The following is a 23,713-nucleotide window of genomic DNA, read 5'->3' as shown; positions in this document are numbered from 1 at the left end:
CTCTCAGCTCATCCCTGCTATTCAATAATTACAGAATTGTCATGGCACAAAGGTCAATAAGTTCATGTGGTTTTGGCTCTCTAATGTTTTGTTTCAAAAAAAAGAGTGGCTGGGATACTCGCTTTTTCCCACATGACAATTTCTGCTCACTTTGCTGTGCGGCTTTCCCTGATGGAGACCCTGGCTGGTGTAAGGGGTAAGTCAATGAGAAGTCTGCATGTGAATAAAGATAATATTTAATATTTAATTCAGAGATTGCTTAGGTAGATTTTTAACATGCAACCCCTCATATCAAAGCATTGGTATGCTTCAAACTTTTAAAAAAATGAAACATGAAAAAGGAGAGGGAGAGGAAGGAAAAGAAAGAAAACTGATACTTCCATGGAAAACTGTACTGTTTGTAAAGGCTTTCAAGCAATGCACTTATTTTCAAAGTGGGCACACATTCAGTAAAACAAGTAAAAGAAAAATATGTGCATGATACTATTCCAGAGGTTTAATTCATTACAATTTCTTGATTTTATTTCTTCCTGCAGAAGTTTCACTCTCATTTGTTGACAAATGTTACTCAATTCTGTCTAATCATCAGCCTAACAGACTATGAAGTAACGTGTTACCAGTGTGCGCTTCTTTTGTACCTGCCAGCCTGTTCTGAAAGAAGTTAAAGCTCAGTTTTTCTGTAAACAAGGTTACAGGGACCCTGTGAACCCAGGCCATTTACTCTCATGCATCGTGCAGTGGTATCCGTGTGCTGGATTCAACTGTTCCAGTCATTTAAGAGTAGATGGACAACAAAAAAATATGTGGGTCATGGGATATATATCCTGCTAACTCAGATGCTGGATGTCACGCTAAACAAATATTAGCTTAAAACTGAGTTCTCACACAGCTGAGCCACAGGTAGGACTCCACTGAGGCAACTCGTAAGCAAGGTAAAGGTGTTCTTCCATCACAAGATAAAAGCTGATGGGGCAAAATAATCCTCATCACTCATTTCTGTACATCTGCTCTGGATGCCGGCAAGCCGAAATAAAGGTGAAGACTGTAGTATATACATCAGAAATTCTGTGCTCGAAAAACACGCTGCTTCTACTGAAACTGCTTCATTAAGAGGCAATTGCCCCGCTGTGATCTGCCCTGGTGCAGCCTCAAGACCTGAGTGCAGGTTTGAGCACCACGATGTAAGAACAACATGAGGCTATTAGAGAACATCTAAAGGAGGGCCATGAGGATGGGGAAGGGTCTAGAGGTACATGAGGAGCGGCTGCAGCCCCTCAATTGGTTCAGCCCAGAGCAGAGGAGCTGAGGAGAGGCCTGATGGTGGCTACAGCTCCCCACAGGAGCAGTGCTGAGCTCTGCTCCGTGTGACAGCAACAGGGCTGAGGGAATGGTGTGGAGCTGTCAGGGTTGGGGCAGGTGGGGGTGAGGAATAGGTCTGCACCACAGGGCAATGGGCATGGCCCTGAGCTGCTGGAGTTCAAGAAGCATTTGGACAACACTCAGGCACAGGGTTTGGATTTGGGGCTTTTGGAGGCAGAAGTTGGACTCCATGACCCTTGTGAGTCTCTTCCAACCCAAGACCTTCCAACCCCATCACACTGTGACAATAACATAACCTGCCCCATCTACAGATCTCAAAATCAAAAAGGGCAACCAAGGCTTGGTTTGTCATTTCCAGTTGACATCCTGAACCTCCACTGTGAAATCAAACTTCTTTTTAGCTTTCCTAATGTCGCAAAGGAGTGTGAATACAGTAAAGGAACAAGAACAGCTGAAAAATATGAACTCTTATCCACATCAGAGAAGCTAATGTGCTTCTTTGTGCAATTCAGTATCTCTCATGGGGCCCAAAGAATAATGCGTTTTCAGAGGAACGTTCTCTGGCTTGCAACAGTTATACTGCCTGCCTATAGGAAAGACTTTGAAGTCTAAGAGCCCTTTTAAGCTCTGTGCTTAACAAAACATTAACTGCAAGTTCGGGAAGTAATACTACCCTTGGTTGGTTCAGGGTTACTAAACTCCCAAAATCTAGCTGGGAATACTGTCTGAATCAAGAGATACAGAAATTTCTGTTTTGATTCAGCAACAAACAAGCTGCAGTCAACCAAATAAATCAGCCAAATTGCAAGAATTTAGGAAATTAATCACAATAATTCCAACACATTCAAATTCTCTGCTTACAGACCTCAAAACTGATTGATTCCATCACTCATTCACCTCGCTGGCTACATGAATGTGATTTCAGTAAGCCATCAAGGTACATAATGAACTTGGTACTGATAAATAGAGCAAATAAAAGCAAAGCTAACTTGTACAACCTGATTATGAAATTGTCTGTTGGCAGTCTGGACAATAGCACAGACTGAAAGATCCACAAGGTCTGGCTCAACTCAGAGCCTTTATGTCTGTCTTAGCTGTAGACACTTCTATAAATGATGGAGAAATAAATGCCTACTCATGCTTCTGCCATGCTACTCAAATGTGGGATCTAACCCTTCTTTGAGTGGTTTAGTCACCTTTCCCCACTGAGATTCTACTGCTCCTTTGCCATCTCTTTATACTAGCATAATCAGTCATTAAGGAATCTTGATCAAAAAGCTCCTTTGTATATATCTAAAAGCAAAACCTAACCTTGATTTTAACTAAATGGTATTACCTTCTCAAAATGCACCATAATTACCCTTTTTCATGCTGAACATGCAGAACTAGGTAGAAGCAGATGTAATTACACACACAGCTTGCTGTTCATGCTGTGGATGACTGAGCAAGTCTGTGAAAGCCAGTCATGTGTGCATGTCCTTGAGATTTTCTCTTTTTTTTTTTTTCTGTTTCCTTGCTTATTTATTTTTACAGCATGAAAGTCAGACAAAGACTTCTGTTCATTCTGAAATGTACCAAAGGACTCTAACCTTCAGTGCAGAGAAAGTTCTGTTTTTTGATTGGGCTGAATACAAGACAAACAGTTAAACACAGTGGGGAAAAAAAAAAGAAAAAAGAAAAAGGCACATGTTCCAGGAATTGCACTTTGTGGCCTTTAAGCTGTCATGATCTTCATGACCAAGCATGACAACTATTAAACCCCTTTCTTAATCCACCCTCATCCCCCTTTTTTTTTTTTCCCTTCCCCAGCTGTGGATGTTGACTAGCTTCGTTCATCACAGCTGCAATGGAGTCGCAGAGGGGAGACAAACTGAACTTACTTACACTGAAAGAAGTGAATTGTAAGAGCAGAAAAGGAGCCTCCCTCTAGCTAGGCCAATGGGAACTTTGGTGTAAGCCAGAAGTGTCCTGTATTTTGCAGGTACAGCTGTAGTAAAGAGTCCACTTGTTCCGATGTGAACTGATGAGGAGAGAGAAGTAAGAATGACTGTGTAACGTCAGAAATCCAACAAAAGTCTTCTCTGTATTTAGAAGTGGCTTGTTCACCTAATACAAATCTCAAGATACCCCACACAACACTTCCCAGCGCTTATCCCAGGAACACTGGGAGTTATTCAGCACAAATTGTTTTTATCTATGTAATAATACCTGCAGTGGGTTGGGTAAGCATAAAAGTTTCTACTAGAAAGCAGGTGTCTTGGGAGGAGCCTATTAGAAGAATCAATCAAACAAACAAACAAAAAGCAAGCTTACAGTGAGGTAGTTTCCCCATCTAATTTTCCAGTACTGATAGTGTAGGACTTCCTGTGATACCCATGTCCCTGCATATAATAACCCTGACACTGTGAGTCCACAGCCCGCTGCAGTTGGAATAACTGCAGTGCACACCGTGTGAAGGAGCAATTCCCTGTGCTAATTACAAACCTCCTGCCAACTAACTGAGTATTCTTAAATACCATTCACTACCAAGCCATAGCTTATGAGCTCGCAAGAAACTCCCAGTCCCTCTTTTCTGCAATTGCTCAAATTAAGCTGTGTCTGTTTTGAAATTGGGCATTTAAAAGGTAAAACATCAATGTACAGATGTACACATTGCTAGTTTCATTGGTGAAAGAACTGACCTCTCAGATGACAAACTCATTAATATAATAGTGAAATGCAGAAGCAAGCAGTATGGCAACTACTGGTAGGTTTTGGCTGAGAAGGTGCAACTGAATTTCTTGATTTTTTTCTGGAACACTGTTGTCCTGTTCACTGGAAAGAGTTCCAAGAGTTTTAACACCACTTTAACCTTACACCTATACAGTAAATACTGTATGGAACTGAAATGATTTCCAGAAAGGCTTTACAAAATGTGAATTTTCTATTGTTTTGCTGTTGCTTTATAAATAAGTTGGTAGTCACACTGGTTGAACTGCATCTGATGGTTCATTTTATTTATTGACCATAAGCTCAATTCACAACACTGTTTTTGTGTATTCCTGATTGATTTTCTTCTCAATGCCCATTGCACAGCTGAAGCACCTAGTAGACTAAGCCAGAAAGAACCTTAGTGTGCTACTTGCTATATAAGAACTGAACGAAAATAACTTCCCTAGTCAAAACAATAATAAAAACATTACAACAGAGACTTGAATAAAGGCACAAAAAGGGAAGTTTAAAAGGAGATAATTGATACAGCACCAAAAAATATCCTCCTCTCAAATAAGTATTTTGCAATTTCCAAAACTGGCACTGATGTATAAAAAACATTTGAAATTAACAGCTTGTATCAAGAAAAAAGAAAATCTAGTGACTTGAGGCTCGAACAAACTGGCCTGAAGTTGATGCAATATTATTAATCCAATCAGGCATTTGCATTTGGGGGAGGAACAGAGCTCAAGGTCTTGCAAAGTACAAACAAAGCAAAGAGATAGTGCTGCAAAGATTTTTTTTTTTTTAACATTGTATTTGTTCTACTTCTTAAACACAGAGAACCACGTTGTCACTTCTCACCACACTCTTAACTCCCGATTACATCTTGTGCATCCCAGCACAACCCCCCCGTCCCCTGCTGTCTATTTTGTGTGGCTCTGCACAATGCAGCAGGATTTCTTCCACATCACATAGTTTCTGACCCTACTCCGGTCAGAAGCATTGACATCAACGCTCCTGTGATCAAAAGCAGACTCTGCTCAGATTACCACTGCTCTTCCTACACCTGGATTTTCTTTGCATGCAGCACTCATGATGATTTTGCTTTTGACTGTTGTCTGCTGGTTGTACTCAGATGTTGCCTCAAGTGCCTGTTCTTGGAATTGCTCCACAGGAACAATTTGTTTTCCTCACATTCTGACTGATCATTGATTTCCATATTATGGTGAAGGTGTGCTCCCACTGCTACTTCCAAATCTTCCTCCTTTCATCCCTGAAACATGTCAGTATTACCCAAAACTGTACACTTACGAAAAATGAGTTGTGCATATGTGTAAGAACACGTTGATTGCTGTGGAGCTTTCCCAAGTCTAATTTATCCTCTTTTAACACCTCACAGCCACTCGCTCCAAGGTTCTATCCTTCAGTACAGGGAAGCTGTTACTTTTCCCTCCTAACACATGAAATTTGGCTACTAGTCAGGTGCAGTGAAGTCAGAACCTGAAGCTATTGCCATTTCCATGCGTCCACATGGCTCAGCTCGTGCTGCTGTTTGCAGCTGAGCTGCCTAGCAAGAGCAAAGGGCTGCTTCAGGACAAACTCCAGTAGCAATTTGCTAATCTGATGCTATTCAGTATTATCATTAATGGCCTGGATGATGGAATAGACTGTACACTTCTCCAACTGACAAATGAGAATTACCTGGAAGGTATAATAGCATGCTGGCAGATGGGGGCTAGAATTCAAAATGATCTTAATGCACTGAAATAATGTGCAGTTTCAGTGAAGCCAAAGAGTAGCACCTTTGAACTTCAGCAACGATAACCAAACCAGATTTTTTTTTAATTTTAGAACGAGCTGGATGTTTCACTTAAACAAAAATACATTAAACAGCAAAAGGCAGAACTGTGGCAATTCATACAGGCAACTTCACATAGCAGCTTTCTACATGGCATGGGAATCTTCTTTTCCATCCAGCCTCAGAAAGGATGTGTAAGGTACTATGTCCCTGACAACACTCTCCAAGATAGATGAAGACTACTAGGAAAAGGCTCAGAAAAAAATGGCAAGAAAAAAAAAACAAACAAGTGTTAGACATAGAATTTTCTCTGAGTGCCTTTTCTGGAAGCCTAGCCCCTCACTGCTGATTCCCCTGGCACACCTGCTTTGAAAAAAGGAACAAGACAGATGCCTGCATTTACAGTTAGTTGCCATTTTGCACGTATCCCAGCATTTGCCATAAAGCAGCAGTGACAACACATCATAACAGATGGTGGTCACTTCTTCTTTCTTTTCATGCTTTGTTTTTGCTACTATTCTATGCATAGATTCAGTATGAGTACTTGCAGCCCTCTCTATTGGTAAATAAGTGATCAGCTTCTACTAAAAAGAGGAAAAGAAGAATATTTTATGCAAAGAGCTTCATAGAATGAAACAGATGGCAGTAGGAAATATTTTGACATTTTATGGAAAAAAGTCCAGTGAAAGCTAAATATGTATGCTTGTGTATATTATATATAGGTATGATTTTCCTTCATCAGCCCCTAAGTTTTCTTACAGCATGTTCTGCAAGTAGGCTATAGAAATATAACTTATCTGGATATCTCATCTCTTTGTTTCAGCAAATTCCTACGTAGTCACATTGGTTGCAGTATCCTCTTAAAGTTGGCAGTATAATAAAAGAACTCAAAAGTACTGAGGACCGACTTCAAAACGCATTGGAGAAAGAAATTGCAGTATGTATGAATACAAGATTTGTGACCACCTCTGTCATCAGTTGGTTTTTCTAACCTTTACTGCACTAAGAATTAAAGACTGGGTGATTTAGATAAGTAGACATGTATGACAAGGAGTGAATGGAAAAAAATAAGCTCCCTGTGACCAATTTATGGTCTTAAAATTGTAAGCCATTTGGGAACGATGAACAAATACAAGATGATTGGTTTTCACTCCCTAGCATTTGCTTAAGAATTAACATAAAACAACCATAAAAGAAAGAAAATTTGAAACTGATTTCTTTTGTAAAACAGAGAATACATGACAAGTTCATAAGCACTCTCTTTGTAAGACATTCACTTTTTAAGAAAGATGAATCAATATTTGCTGTGTGCAGAGTGACTTGCATTTTGTACTTCTTTAACCCTATGCACAGCAGTATTAACAGACCAATATAATTTTGATTTAAGAACTCAAGCAAGTTTTAAGTGATGTAAATGCGTTGTTTGAGTACTGTGAATTAGAGTGCTTTGTGTTAATAGGAATCAGCAGATCAGCAAATAGCTGCTCAGCAGTGCATTAGGTACGCCTGAGTTACATATAGATGTTGAAAAACAGTTTACTGTTAAGTACTTTACTGCCTGAGTGAATGCAAGTACTGCTCAAAGCTTACTGTGGTAGAAAGCCTCATGCATGAGGCAAAAGTAACAAAAGGAGGAGGCCATCTTTCCAAGAAGCTTTCCAAGAGTGCAGAAATGCGCTCTTCACGCTGGAATGAGTAAATGGAGCTCAGTGATCTAACTTGCAGCTCATCACTTAAGCAACACTGCCAGAAAATAGCCAGCAAACTGTGAATGCCAGTGAGGCACTGAGGAACCAAGTTAGCACACTCAGGAACCCAAGCGTGCTGCAGGCATTGAAGTGGACTTTTATGAGAGTAAAAAAAAAAACACCCCAAGATCTCCATCCCCTGCAGATCAGAAAGTGAATGTGACAGTTTTCAAATCTTCCTGAAAGACTAACAAAGCACATCTCGTATTTTAACTTCCTGTTATTTTCCACTGCCTTTCATTTGATGCCCAGTTGTTTACTAGAAATTGTTTTCAAACAAGAATACACCGTTCACTCGCCTTGAAAGTGGTTTCTGTTCCCTCTGATAAGAAGTTAATGGAATGACCAACTGCATGCATCTTCCTCACCCTCAGGGTTAGTTCTCAAGAACTGCAGCCCATTTCTTGCTGAAGCCCACAGAAACATGAAATCTGCACCTGGTTATAAAGACAGCTATTGGAAGTGAGGGTGAGCTACATCCTGCTGCTGGTAGGAGCTTAGAGGCAGATATCCACTGCCCTCCAGAGAAAGGGTTCCTTATCTGCTTAAAGAGAATGTATTCAACTTGGAACAGCACAGTTTTTCTGAAGATGTCTTTCTAAAACAAAAAGAAATTACGAAGAATTAACTTACAAGGTGATGCAACAAGACAGTAGACTGCATTTCTACTATTATTGGTGTAATAGGTACTTGAACATCTGATCCTGCCATAAAAATTATCTTCTCAAAACTAATCTTCTCTTTTACTTTGCAGACCATGTTATCTAAAGGAAAAACATAGCAACCCTGGCAGGTAAATTGCCCAGCATTTGTGTCATCAAGTATCACCTCCCATTTAGTTTTCTATAAAAGCCATTAGCTAGCAATGATCACAGTGATAAGGCAGCTTACAGTATCCTTTCCCTCCTTACTGAAATAAGCACAGCCTCATGGACCAGCTGGGGAGATTCACTCAATTTGATGCTAAAGGTAAGTAATTGGACGTATTAGAGTACCTCACCAAAAGTTTTAGTTACATTTAGGTGTTTTTGTCAGGACTGATGAAATGAGAAACATTGCCTCTCCTCTCTTGTAACCTTATCCAAAATAGAAGTCATATATATCTTCAAGGTATAAAGAAGGGAGAGATGAAGCAAAGCTTGCAGAAAAATGTTTCTCTTAGGACATGAGGAATACTCTCTAGCTATTGGTCCTGTTTGCATGTAGAATAAAAGTAACACAACGCAATGACTTTTCTGAACGATGTCTTAATGTGATGACTTTTAGATTAAGGATAAACAAAAACCCTGAATCTATCCAGACTAAGTAACCTTTGTAAAGGTGGCAAAAGCCACATGTAACCTGCTTGAAATGACTCCTTCCAGATAACAACAGCTCTAGATGAAGACAAGCTGCTTTTTCAAGATGCTGTACTTTATTTCTTTTGTGAAAGAGCTCAGCTTCCTGATCTTTTCACTGGGTCCTTTTACATCTTCCCACCCACACTAAATCAAAAGAGCCCATTACTATTACCTATTAGTTCCCCATTCAAGTGTTAATGGATTGTGATGAATTGTCAACTTACCAAGGTTAAAAAAAAAAAAAAAGCTTATTTAAATTCAGCTTAGCATTAAAGATAATGCGAATTTCTGAAGTTTTTAGACCAACCCAAAACAGTAAGTCCCTGTCCTAGTATCTCTGGTTACACATTCAGATAACTTATTTCTTCTTTAAAAGCATTGGACTGAGAAACCAGGTTTCTCTGACCAATCATGGCTCTCACAGCTTCTTCAGCAGTCAGCATTTCCTGAGGCAAACTATCTGCAACTCATCCTTGAACGTAGGTCTGCCTGCCTTATTACATGCATGTTCCATATTTGCCTACACTGAAACATGCTGTTTGCTGCTGTACCTGGATCCCTCTGATTTACTTACCCCCTTGCTTATCCATCCTTTAACCTTTGGATTCTCTGTTAATATTTCTTTTAAATCCACATAATTATATTTTTTAATTGCAGAGTCAATATTAAAAGTACTTTATATCCTTACCAAAAGATATGCATATCAAACAGTAAGTTATTGAGAGAGCTAAGACCTAACGTTTGTCCAAGGCCTTTTTGTCTATTTATTGTCAGCATCACCATTTAATGACATTGTACAACCATTTTAAATATATTTAAATCACTGCTTTTTTTTTTTTTTTTTTTTTTTTTTTTTAAGAGACCCAGACTGAGACCAAAGATGAATGCTTAAAGAAAAGTGTCTTCATATCCTAAAATCAGTGGCCAATATCTATATCTAATATCTATGTCTTGCAACAAGAGAACATTAAATTTGTTCCACCTATACGCCTTGGGTCGGTACTGCGGTCTGCAGAGAAAACAGTTTCTAATCATTTCTCCTTTGTTACAATGTGAAGTACAAAAGCACCCATGCCTAAACAGCTTTGCAAAGGATCCAAAAGTCACTAGAGCTAGGAGAGAAACTTTTGAGCAGTTCTCCAGGAGAAACAGTCATAATAGTTGAAGTAAATCATACTAGCATTGAATTAAAATTCTTATATGAATGATTAAAAAAACCATAAAAAGCTGTTTCCTTTCAGAAACGTTTTGAAATCCAGAACCAATTGGAATTTAATTATCACATTGCTCACAGGCCAAAGCAACATCCCAGAGAGTTGATGTGGTCAAGACAGCTTGGGCAGAAAACTTGCACATTCTTTTGCTCCTCCTCCCAACTGTAACAACTTCTAGTAAATCAGTTTAATGAAGTTCATGTTTCATGCAAGAAAATGTGCCACACTTAAATCTACTAATACAGACCTAAGGGTAGGAGAGTAGATTTCCTTTTGAATCTGTAACCCTCCAAGTTTTACATAGAAAAACCTTCAGTAATTTAAGGGTGAAAGTCTGAAAAATGCACAATTCCCTTTTTATCTTTTAGAGCAAGCAGGAAGGACCAGGACCTTAATAATCAGATGTTTAGCTTTTTACAGCATCCTGTGCTATGTCGAAAATCCAATCTTTTCCATGGAAATGGAACTACTCATTTATATTGCTATGCTTAATAGTCACGTGGCATAAAATATTGCACAATATAGTCTGTTCTCAGGCAGAGATTATAGAACTGAGCTAATCTAGCATGCATCTTCTAGAACTCTAGACTACCCTTAGAAAGAAGCCCACTAATCAAAGAGTTTATGACTCTTTCTAGATGCTCTCCAGCATCTTAATTACATAGCTCCCTTTCCTAAAAGCCATTTAAATGCTGATCTAAAAAAACGTGTGTTTTCATTTGGTCAACACTTAGGAAAACTGGATCAGATTCGACTGTACTTAACAAAGAAACTTCTGCCACGCTTGGAAGACAGAAGGAAGTATCGTCAGGAGTTTGCCTCATCCACATCGTTCCATGGAGTGCATAAAATTGTTCAAACACAGAGCAGCACACGCAGAGTGCTGTGGCTGCTAGTAGTCACAGCCTGTCTTGGCATCGTCATCTGGCAGATCTGCAGTCGCTTTAACTACTACTTCAGCTGGCCAACCACCACTACAGTGGTAGTTCAGCATGTGGAAAATGTCAAATTCCCTGCTGTGACTTTTTGCAACCTGAACAGGTAAAAGTTATGCTTGTTGCTTGCTCTTGAGAGGCTACATCTCTTTATCTGGCTAATATAAAGCAGCAGGGCTCCATAATTCTTTTCATGAAGGCTGCAAAACACAAATCTGGGATCTATGCTCCACACCACTATTCAGCTAAAGAAGAAAATATGAGAATTTGGGAAGGCAGAATTTTAATCTCCTTCCATCTTCAAATGATGAATTACGCCCCAGATTTTTAATATTCAAAAGCTGGAAGTATAAACATTCTTCCATGTAAAATCATAGCCAATGAGTGCTCCTTCTATAGCGTAACTAAGGGACAATAATCAGTCATAGAAGTCAAAAATAAAAGACAACATTTTCAGATAAGTTTAAATACAAACATCATACAAATGCAGAAACTTTAGGCAAAGCAGTTATTTTTTCTCATTAGTGCTCGCCCTTTGTAGTTCCAGCTGATGTCAGTGGGATCTGTAAGAGGAAAGCATTTGGCGTGTTTGAAAGCCATATACCAAAGCAGGAACTTCACTAAAGCTGAAAGTAGTGGTCACAATTCAGATGTAACTGCTTTTGAGAAAAGAAAGCAACAAATCTACAATCCAATTTTTATACGTCACATGCAAGTAATTTAGAAAAATAATTTTACTCACATTGTTTTCTCAAGAATGATAAGTTCTGAAATATTCTACCCTTTGTTGCCAGAATCAACATGAAGGTCCAAGTCCCAAACATCTGGTGCCTTTCTGCCTCACTGTTTTTCATTCCCATCACCCTATGTAAAGTCCTTCTGGGTTATACTGTAGAATATACACTGCAAGTAGAAGTTCCTTGAGTTGTGCATGCATTATTAAAATCTCCCATTCGTTCTAACTATAGTGGCAGCACATAGCAATAAAACAGTTGGCTACCAGTTGTCTGCCTAAGTGACAATTTGTAGCCACATCCATCTGCTGTTCCTGTTGTGCTTATTCTTCACTCCTGTTTTCAGGTATTATTTTCTTTGCTGGCAGAGCAAAGAGGCACAAATCTTCCTTTGTCTTTTTAGCACATCCAACATCTCATAGTTCTGAGATTTCCAAAGGATTCTAGGAGAAAGGATCACGTTTTGTTCCTGCTACTATGGCACCAATGACAGAGCACACAAGTAGGTTGACTTAGTGCCACAGTAACACAGGTACATGAGATGCACATAGAAATCAGTTTTACGAATGAAGGAACACAGCTCTTTTTTTTTTTTCCAAAAAGGAATTGGTCCTCCCATGGCTCCTCATGTAAACACAGTTGTCCAGCTTTTAATTGGCTCTACGGTTGTGGCTGTTGGATGATGTAGATAGCCAATCTGTTTTGTTTATTTGCTTGTTTTTTTAGTAGCCCCACACAACAGAGGTCTTTATATAGTAGTCCTGGGAAGGTGTCCTTTTCTGTTCTCGTTTGAAAATGTTTCCTAGAAATTAAGACTACATTGTTTATCCATGTACTAGAGATCAAAGTGCAGGCGTGGTGGACAGGAATGAGGTATAGTTTGAAAACAAGCAACAAACCACGTCACATAGTTGGCAAAAAGAGCACTGAAATTGGTCCAGTAATTCTGCAGAACCCCAAGTAATTCTTTCTCCTTCCCATTGACAGGTTTCAAGCTCATGCAGTGAGTAACCTTCAAATCATTTTTTTCCTTTGGAACATTGTGTCTGGAATTGTCCAAACATTTTCTATGGAAGACAAATATTTCCAAGAGCTAAATGGCTTCCTTCTTGGAAACCAAAACTTCAGCATTAAAGAGTTCACAAGGGAAAACGGATTTTATCTGAATGGCAGCACACTGCTAGAATGTGAATTTTTTGGGAAGACATGTCACCCAGAGGTAAATACTTTTGCCTTTACTAGAACAGAATGGAGAGGGAGTTGACTTCAGATATCTGGCTTTGCCAGCTACTCCCTCTGCTTTCCTTTATAGTCATTCAGTGGAAAGAAAAGAAAAAAAATAAAATAAAATCGAGCTGTAAATCATTGTGAGGAGGAGCCCAGCTCAGCAGGACAGCCTACTGGACTCCCTGAGCTGTAGCATGGAATTTCAGTCTGCATTACTCCCTGCTCAATCCCACTTCTGCCTAGATAGCAGTCTTTGAAAATGTTATTTGTTATGCCTTCAAGCTCCACCCAGCCATCTTCCTTTTAAAAAGCCTATGACATTGTTTTGAAGGGAGTTTCTTTCTATGACATAGTTTTGCAGATGCATTCAACTGATGTAATTAGTTTTATTCTTGAGATCAAGAACATGGACAGCCAGGGTAACTGCAGGCAGAGCCCAAAAGAATTCTAAATTAATATAGCCTATCTTCTGGAGTTTCAGAAGGTAACAAAAGAATGTGATCCTCCTCTGAATGTTATTTTTTCCAAAAAACAATTCCCATTTTCAATATAATACGTGAACAGAAGAGTCGGTCCTACAAACCTTCAGGTTAATCCACCCTTTAGATATGTTGTAGCTTCTAGAAATTAGTCACTAGTGAGTTCTCTTGACTCAAAACACTCAAGTATCCAATAGCTAAAATTAAAGCTACGGAATGCAGTCATATTAGCAAAGGTTTTCAGTTCAATGAAATGGTTTGGGGAAAAAATGCAGACATTTTACCCCCCTTATTCATTATCATGCATACATTTGAAACAGTCTCCACTAAACAACCGCTGGAAAAACTGAACTGAATGCATCATTTCAACAGCACATAATAGGTACAAAATCAAAACCTCATTTAATGATTTTGACTAGCTCATGGGCATTAATAAATTATGTGAATTTACCCTTTCAATTCCTATAGGTCATTTCTTGTAGAAAGGGATTTGAAATGCTTTTTCCATCTTTACTAATTGTAAATTTTAGTGTTGCCTTTGGGGAAGATCTACAAAAAAAAAAAGAAAAAACCCAACCAACAATTTTGATTCACTAATGCAAGTTCTGTTTTTCCCCCCATGCTATTCTTCCTTATTTTTTTCTCTTTTTAAGGATTTTGAACACATTTTCACTGAATATGGAAACTGCTTCACTTTTAATCACAACGACCTTCCAGCAAGAAGTGTGAGCTTGTCTGGAAGAGGCTTACATTTACTTTTTGATGTCCAACAGGTACAGCTATACTAATGATTTTAACATTTAATCATATAAAACCATCTGTTTATCTTGTGAGTTCTTGTTTTAATCAGGCATTCAGATTTCTTGCATAAAAATTCTTTCTCAAGACTGCTCCTGAGTTAAAGTGTATTGTAAAGATCCAAAACTGGGTTAAAAATTCTGAATGACTGTTGACTCTGTACCAGCTAAATGGCTTTGAAAGCTGCAAGCAAGCATGTATGTATACAGTGTACCTACAGCTGAAAAACACCAGAAGTAATTTAATTTTATGCAAACACTTGAGGGTCTGGTCTTTGCACTATCAATAGTTTCTGGCCTTATTAGTATTGTAACTGACAAAACAAAAAACAAAAAACAAAAAAACAAAGCTCATGGAATACCTTGTGAGATGAGGAAAGAAAACTAAAACCTACAGTTATAGAAGAGTTAAACATTCACTTTTGCTCATTGGAAATTGTAAGGGAGAGAAGTGACAGGATCTCAAGAGAACAGTGGAAAGCTTGTTGACATGTGGGGTAGCAGTAGTGAATGAAGGTTTATCTATGCCTCTTGCTTTTGAACATAGAATAGAAAAAAAAACCTAGAAATTTAGAGTAACAGGAAGAAAACCCCGCAATATAATCACCAAAGGAAATTACAGTTGGTTTGTTTCCAAACTCTTCTGTAAATTGCTAGAAGAAAACTAGAGAAGTAAGACCAAAAAACCATGGCATTATTTAAATATTGCTAACTCTTCAGAACGTAAGCAAAACCGAAACCATTTTCAATAATTCTTTTTTGCATCAGAAGCAATTCACCGATGACCCTGCCCTCGGTTATACTGATGCTGGTATCACGTTTGTTATCCATTCACCCAAAGAGATGCCACGCTTTGATGGGTTAGGTTTGCTAACACCAGTTGGCATGCATGCACAGGTCGCGATTCAGCAGCTGAAGGTAAGCACCTCGACCAAAGAGTGACAATATCAGTGCTCGCTGTCACTGGTTCTCTTCTGAGACACAACAATTAATTAGATGCTTCTGAAGTTAAAATACGTCATTAAGAAAATAATTAATACAGTCATTATGAAAAAATGCTTTCGGTGACATCGACGGTCTGCTTAATCTGCTTTTACTCAAGTTAGCATCCTGCAGTCTTACTGATGCAATGATGCCTTTGCAGCTACAGCAATAGCTGTCCATCAGCAAGTGTCATTAATATTAATGATTTATTAGAATCCTGGTATCCTCTCCTGGTGCTACTTGAAAAGCCTACCCCACTGCCCTGGGCTGTCTGAACAGGTCCTGGTTTTGCTGTGTGAGAGTGGAAGTGACTTTACAATTCCAAAAGCATAAGCTGTAATTGCCTCTTAATTAAATCATGTTTCTGCTTTACATCTTAAACATGCTGCATTTAACACTTAAAAATATGGGAAAACTGTATCTATATTAAAAGGGACAAATGTTGATCTTCTGTTATCAATACCCTACAGTCAATCATTCAAGAATATCCATGGGGAGAGTGCAAGCCTGATATCAAACTTCAGTACCAGGATATTTACACTACTAATGGCTGTTTGCAGGAATGCAAGGCCTGGTATATACAGGATTGGTGCGGCTGTTCACCTTTTATGCTTCCAGGTATTTCTTTGGACTATCATAATATGTAAATATTATATCATAATATGTAAATATTATATATATATATACACACACTTTATATATAAAGACTACCTTGCTAGGAGACATCCCACTGCTGAATGGCAGAAGTGATCTCTGCAGGATAACTTCAGCTGGGATATTACTTATATTTGTCTTTTTTTTAATTCTGAGATTACAAGCAAAGTATTTGGTCTACTGTGGACTTAGCTTCTGATCATCAGCCATTTTTAGACAAGAAAACCTTGAAAGAAAAGACTATGCCCCAGAGTTGTGACAGAAGTTATGTGAGTAATCTTCCATGAGGTCTGAAGTGTTTAGGATGTAGCTGGATTCCATCCACCCCCTTTGTTTTTTAATTCCAACACTACAACCAGAAATCTCTTGCCTTAGCTAGACAACATAAAGATTTGGGTTAAATAAACATAAATTTTGGGTTTAGTACCTGCACTGTGCTGGAGTAAATTGTTATCTCAGATGTATAATGAGAAGTATGAAGTAGCACATAGGCTTTGACGACGTTATTTTTTCAGAGCTAAGGGTAGGTTGTTCAATTAAGCTCCTAAAAGAATGTTTCTTTTTAAGGAAATGGAATAGAGTGTGATTTAATGAAGTCTTACAATTGTGTTTATCCTGCAATCCGTAAGTAATAATTTCATATCGATATTTTGTAAGCAAACCCCAAATAGCAGAAAATACCCCAAATTATTGAAAGTAATACTGAAATGGAGCACATCCCAGTTCATTTAATATTCTGAAAATAGAAATCAGATGGAATAAGAAGTTTGGTGACTGATTTAAAAAAAAAAAAAAAAAAAAAAAAAAAAAAAAGAAAATGCCTGGCTCTTAAGAGGCAATCTTTTTGTATATAAAACGAATGTTTCACATGTAGCTCATTCCCATGAGCAAATGAGCTGCACACAGCAGATATGGAATTTGTTAATCATCACAGCAGATTATCATTAATGGTATTTTCCAGAGAATCTGAGAAGTAGCTTCTCATAAATTTTAGAAATCCTCTTTTGCTTTGAGAGCAGCTATGCAATGTGAGCTCTCCCCTCTCCCCTTTTCAAAGAAGCTGATAATTAAGAGAGTGTATAAACTAATTAGTTATTCGGGGGGGAAGAACGCATCAAATCACCCCTAGCAGACCTAGATGCCTCCTTCCTTCCAGTAAGCAAAAACAAGCTCAGAGGCAGAGGAAAGACAACAGGCACTACAAACAGAGAACTGTAGCACCCACCTCAAAAGAATAACTGTGTATTGCAGTTCATACTTCAGAAAGAAATTTTGCCCTCCTTTTTTTTTTTTTTTTTCCAGTTTCCTAAGTGCTAATTGCAGATATTTGTTGCTTCAAAAAAGTATCCACTTTTCTAAGGATAACCAGTACGAGTCTTTATAAAAAAAGAAATCAGAAGTCATTTTGTAAGGTTAGAAAAGTCTTACTGCTGAGTGCTCTTTCAGAAACGTGCAAGATATTTCTCCTGAATTTTCAGATGATATAGAGGTAAAAGGATTATGTACAGTAGGAACCCACAACTCCACTTGCCCTGCCCCATGTGAAGAAACACATTACCCTACCACTGTCACCTACTCAAGTTTTGGAGGAGAAAATGCCATTAAATACATTTCTGCAAAGCTGAAGAAGAGTCCAGAGTACATCAGGTAATAGTTTTTAACAGCTTGCCTAATAAAGAAATGATCAATTACTTCTAAGTGTGCAAACAGAGTTGCACAATATGATGGGACCTTTTTAAAAATACACTCTTAAGTGTTATTAAAGATACTGTGAGATAATCAGTTTTGCCTAATAGATTGCATTAGAATTTATATATGAATACGTAGGTACAACTAAGACTCGTGGATCCCATAAACAAATAACTCCAGTTTAAAAGCAATGTTCTCCATTACTTTTTCCAATGATCTCTTACAAAATTAAAGTTTTACCTAACTTTTCATAGTTAAAAATAAAGAAAGGGTAGGGTTATGAAATCCACTTACAGTCCACACAAGCAATCCATCCCACAGAAGTCAGTGGACAACCCCAAACTGTGCTGATAAACTGCCTGCCCTTTCTCTCAATGCATCAGCAAAAAAAGCTGTGAAAGTTCTGAAGAGCTAGGTTTTATCACAGCAAAGCGTAATACTCTTTTCTACTGTTAGTAAAACTGCATTAATACCACTTCAATACTAAAAAAATATTTAGAAAATATCTGGCACCATATTCTCTTGAAGTAGAAAAGCAGTATGATTCTACCCACGTAAAAGAAAATTCTACATAGAGGGAAAAAAAGTGGGACTATACCCAAAGAAGAGATTTAGTGTGAAAATAAGTCTCCATGGTACTGACAACACATTTTATCCATGAAATTATGTTAGATCTTACATTATGCATGTAGCTGTGTTTCTCAGTAGTAGTGCTGAGCTAACATAACCTGAATAGATTTAAATTCATGGAAGAAATATCAAGACTACTTGTGATTTAATAAGGCATATGTGCCTTACAGTTATAATATAATAAAGTGATACTGAACTCCCTTGAAAAACAAGCATCGTATATCCAGTACAAGGATTTCTATGTTGTGGGTTGTTTTTTTTTTTTTGCTAGAAAGATACAATCCAGTTGCCAAAGAACATTTAGTATAGTTTCATAATCCAAATTACACCACAGAGGTACATCACCTATGTTACACAAATTGATAATATCCACAGATTCAAGTTATACACAGCAGCAAACAATCTGGCTGATGAAATATTCATGAGTATTTCATTGCTTCAGTGACTTAAGGTTTGTTACTTGTAGAGCCAACAGTCAGCAGATGCTTCCATACATTTATGCTTGGACAGAAACTATATGAAGATTAGGAAAATGACACCCATTATAATACATAAAAGATAATAATCCTTTGAGAACATTTTATCTTTGTTAATTATGTTATTGCCTGTAAACATGATGTACAGCCCCACAATCATTTAATTAGGCAAGAAAAAAAATACAGAACATTCTTCTGTTACCAAGCCTTAACCAATAGGAATTCAGCCCAAGTATTAACAAATACTTATTCTGAGCTATAAAACAGGTCCTGATTAATTTCTGACAACAGAAGGGAAAAGTTCACTGCTTACTACCTTACTGTACAGTGCCACTAGCAACCACGTGACACTTGTAGGAGGACTTAGTATTAAAAGCCATGGAAAAAGGATTATTTTAATTACTGAGTGTTACCTAGATTTTAGAATTATCAACTAAAGGGAGGGCAGTCACTCTGTGTAACCAACACCGTGTTTCCAGTGAACATCAGATGAATAAGCTCATCGCCATTTTCAACCTCCATGCCTGTAACTGTTCAGACTTCTGAATAATGTTCACTACATTTGTTCTAAAATGTCGTGACGTCACGAGTGCAACTGGTTTTTGTGTCTGTTTCATTCCACTACTGTTATGTTTATCTTCTATTTAGCGGTTACGCTGTAGCCACGGCAACATAAAGATGAGCTCTTTATTCACACTGAATCATTCTACATGTCCTGCTCCAACAAAGATTTACCCACTCTTCCACTTTTGCAGCAAGAATATAATTAGGTAAGAGAGGCTATTAGCAGAGGATAGAACTGGGCATCTGAGTATAGGGCAAGAGATTTTTTGCACAAATACAGCCATTGAAATTATCAGGATTACACAGGCATTTGCACATAAACAACAGCAGGAGAGTATATTTCCAAGCACTATCTCTGCTGTGGCTTCAGATGGTTAACACTTCCCCTCAAGCTTATCTCTGCAGCCTTTAAGAAAAAGGAGTTTATCCCACAGTGTAGATTTAGGCTGAGTTGCTCTTCAGGCTATGTTCTAATTCCTCCAATGACCTCGTCTTACAACTATTGCTATTAGTACACTTTTTCAGTTTTTGTTTTTTTTTTTAACTCTCTTTTTTTTTTTTTCTAATTCCCACCTGATTGTCTTTTACAAGGCACCATCACTGCGTGAACTCAGTCCATACTGACGGATGTTGGTAAGCCTGGACAGCACTCTCAAGTAATACTGCATGTATTTTATCATTAGGAATAACCTCGTGACTATTGACATTAAATACGATGATCTGAGCTACAGAATAACTCAGCAGCAGAAGGCCTTGACCATACCTGAGTTGCTTGGTAAGGGAATTTTTAACGTTTATTGCTGATCAATTAAAAAAAAATAATGTTTAAAACATCTGGTTTTTGTTTTTGTTTTTTTAATTCTCTCCCCTCCCAAGTCCTAGACTATCCAGGTTTATAAATAAAAAACAATGCCTTTTACACTATAGTGATAATAAGCATATTTGCCTTCTGTTTCTTTTCCATAGGCCTCCTGCCATGCCATTAATGACCTACAGTAGGGAAAACAGTTAAGAATAATAATTAAATCTTGCAGTAGTTTTCATTTATACAACATGCTGAACTAACTGCAAGAGTAGGAAGTTTCTGGAATTCAAAGGGGAGAAGAAAAACATAGGGAGGAAAAGCAAGAGAATGGCTAAGAAAGCACAGAAGTAGGAAATATTTTAAGTACACATTCCACAGTAAAATATGTTGTTGTATGTGCTTTGTTTAAAATTAAGAAACACATTTGTCTTTTTTTCCCCATAAACATTCTTAAGAACAGTAATTCTGTTTTCATAAGGTGATGGATTATGTATTTTGAATTTATTAAGCACTTGAATTGTGGCAAGGTTTTGTTTGCCTCCTAGACTAAACCAAACACTTTGGATGACATATGTTTATCTTCTTCTCTCACAGCTGATGTAGGTGGTCAGCTTGGATTGTTTTGTGGTGCCAGTATGATTACAATCATAGAACTGCTCGAGTATATTTTTACCAATTTCTTCTGGATGTGCCTCTTTCTTCTACTGAAAGCTCCTGAAATACCTCAGTGGAATAATCCACCCCATGACCAACCAACGCACGTGGAAAAAAAGAAGAGAATACAGGAATGTTAATGGCTTGGAGAGACACAAAACTAGTTGTTTCTCCAACTTCCCTTCATCTCTAAAATATAAAGGAGACAGTAATACCTTCCACGGCACCCTTCCCTTGTACTCCTTATCCCTCCTGTTTTATTTAGTGCCTACAGCTATTTAACTGTGCTAGATAATTTTAAGGAAAGAACTTTGGAAAGCCTCACCTTCTTCATATAAAGAAAAATCTAATACTTACCTAAGATTTTATTTTAAATTGCCATTTTAAGAAAAAAAATCATAGAAAAACACTACAGACATTCAATGCAACCTTGTACTTTTGACTTATGCCTTCTGGGTAAAGAGAAATAACACTCATGCTAAAGTATTACACCACAAGTTCCCTAACCATTATAAAGATGTATATTGCTGTGCTGAGAAAAAGTAGATTCCTTATTACTGACAAAGGCTTCATTGTAAGGCTTACTTCTTCCAGCAAAGGACAGCGTAGCTTTGCCTATCAGAATCAGGAAGGTGCCTAATATCAATAACTTCTACAGCAAATTGTCTGTTTGCCAGTAAATGGAAAATAAAAATCTCATGAGTCTGCCAACTACTAGAAATGCAAAACTGAGAAACTTAGAGCAACGCAGTTAGATAGCAAGAGGATAAACATAGGCCAAGTTCACACTGTTGGACTCTGGAAACAGCAAACAAACTTGCTTTCCCTCTATTCTTTTCAATGAGCATCCACAACTGTAAGACATACAGAATTCTAATTTAATCACAGAAAAGATTCATTTGTTAAGGCAGTGGAGATACTGACCTCATATTTTATAGGCTCTACTGACAGAGTTATCACTGCTGGAGGCAATAGAACTTATGGATGGCTCAGTAGGACTGAGATGCATAATTTCAATGTTAAATGGATAAAAAAGATGAAATGCTTAATTTAATTCTTACTCTTGCTTTTAGTAGGATTTATGTGGCTTCAGTGCTGAATCATGCTTTCCATGTTTTGTTGTTCCGGATTTTCTTTCTCTAGATTATTGTTGTGTTTCCCTGTGCACAATATTCATTTTCACACTCTTGGGACCAGAGTATCAAAGTACAAGAAAGAAAGCCATATAATCTAACAGAGAGAGAATCTGCAATGAAATTTTGTTTGGGGGGGGGGGGGGAGGCTGGAAATGCTTTGAGACTTGTGTCACATCTTCTGAAAAGTTTCACTGGCCCATTTCCCTTTTCTTTAAAAAACAAAAGCCAAACTACATTCACAAGATTACTGTTGCAATGTATGTGTCAGACATCTCTAAAGGAGCGACAGACAAGTAGGGATTTATGCAAAGAGAAAAGGAATGATCTGGACTAAAGAACCCAGTAGCCAGGCTTGGTTCTTGCTTATTTGGCAGACAAATGGAGCACAGAATGGCCTGTGTTGGGTCAGGCTTTGGAGCACACAGTAGATAGTTCATTGCAGTGCCTTACCAGCAGATGCCCCACTTACCGAAGATTTCTCCTGCTCACAACCATGGAGTTAATTTCTCAGCATCTGATATGCAATTTCTTACTGTAACTTGAATCAATTTATTTCTCTCTCATGGTGATGTATGAGCTTGGGAAATATTTCTAAGGAGTTGCTGATGAATCTGATGTTACTCAGCCTGAACTGAGCGGCACGGTCTATGAAGTACAATGTTTAGATTAATTTCTGAGGTAAACAAACGAAAGATATATATCCATTTCCACTCTGCATTAAAATAAGCTCCTTAAGAGATTCACTGTTTAGCTTACACAAGCATACTGATCTACTGCTAATTAAGGGCAAAGAAGAATATCCTCAATCTTCACAATCAGAGCTGAATTACTAGACAAAAATTGCTGATGTTTGAAAGTAGACAGCTGATTCTGCCACTAGTCTTAACACAACTTTTTGCACTGTGTATGGATCAAGTGCTGGTAGAACTTTAGGATAGCAGTGCTCCCCACCTAGGCAACGTGCCATGGCAGCTTGATACTAACTCTGGGTTTCTTATGGCTCCTTTACCTCACCGTTGTAGGGTTGCTCTATATTCTAGAAATCCAGGGATTGTCAAGCAATTCTAAGAACTCTGGACCAAATGGGTGCAATTGTTTCCACATGGTGGAATTCTGTTCCACACATTTCACTTCCTATATCCTTCCACGTCAGATGCCATTTTGTCAGACTGTCCCTCTGCTGCCATCTGTCACACATCAATGACATGTAGTAGGATACTGGTAGGAAGGTTCAACTTCCACCATATCACCACCATCCTCCTCTGCTGTCATGGGTTGACATGATAAATATAGAAGGCATTACTTTTGGAGCAGCCCTGGTACAGCTTGTTACTGTAACTGTACCCCAAGTTAAATGTGTTCTCAAGCTAACTGCTGACATGACTATTAAACCTCACGATGCAGGAAATATCTTCAAGCTCGTACTGTAGGTATTACTCTACAACACTGAAACATGAGAAAGTTGTAAAGCACAAAACTCCAAACAAGATACTGCTGTAGCTGTTGGAGTAGCACTAGTTTGTTAATGCTGCTTCTGATCATCCTGGTCCTGTTAACTATCCTGCTCTGTATGCGTCTTCATCCACCAGAGGCTCACCTCAGCCAACTCCTCACTAGAAGCAAAATCACCACATGACAAAGTGCAGCTTGCTCTGAAGTCCTGCATGGCCATTCTCACTGTACAAACCACCAACATACTAAGCAAGGGTTCCTTACCCACCCTCCTGTCTCAGAACAGGGAGAGTAACAACAATATTTACAGCCTTTTTTAGGATTAGAAGTTTTTTTATACAAGCTTCAGAGGAATAAAGAAATCCACATGTGGATCTTTGCAG

General features: G+C 38.1%; 1 protein-coding gene across 6 annotated transcripts; it reads left to right on the top strand.

Annotated features, from left to right (window-relative positions):
- Positions 1–101: 101 nt before the first annotated feature.
- ASIC5 (acid sensing ion channel subunit family member 5) lies at positions 102–21,862 on the top strand. Of its 6 annotated transcripts, XM_042870451.1 has the most exons (13): positions 110–196; positions 6,636–6,749; positions 8,315–8,353; positions 8,481–8,529; positions 10,849–11,155; positions 12,771–13,002; positions 14,143–14,262; positions 15,055–15,204; positions 15,741–15,888; positions 16,492–16,548; positions 17,403–17,571; positions 19,967–20,058; positions 20,683–21,862. In XM_042870451.1, the coding sequence occupies exons 4-13, from the start codon at positions 8,490–8,492 to the stop codon at positions 20,880–20,882; spliced, it is 1,515 nt and encodes a 504-aa protein (XP_042726385.1). In that variant the 5' UTR covers positions 110–196; positions 6,636–6,749; positions 8,315–8,353; positions 8,481–8,489; the 3' UTR covers positions 20,883–21,862. The 6 variants fall into 6 exon arrangements, with proteins under 6 accessions (XP_042726382.1, XP_042726385.1, XP_042726387.1 ...); XM_042870453.1 differs by lacking the exon at positions 8,315–8,353; XM_042870449.1 differs by having other exon boundaries at positions 8,315–8,529.
- The last annotated feature ends 1,851 nt before the right edge of the window (positions 21,863–23,713 follow it).

The sequence above is a fragment of the Lagopus leucura genome, unplaced genomic scaffold, assembly GCF_019238085.1.
Source record: "Lagopus leucura isolate 7727_CA_CO unplaced genomic scaffold, USGS_WTPT01 Super-Scaffold_100004, whole genome shotgun sequence".
Classification (NCBI taxonomy): Eukaryota; Metazoa; Chordata; class Aves; order Galliformes; family Phasianidae; genus Lagopus; species Lagopus leucura.
This window is presented reverse-complemented; position numbering and strand designations above follow the sequence as displayed.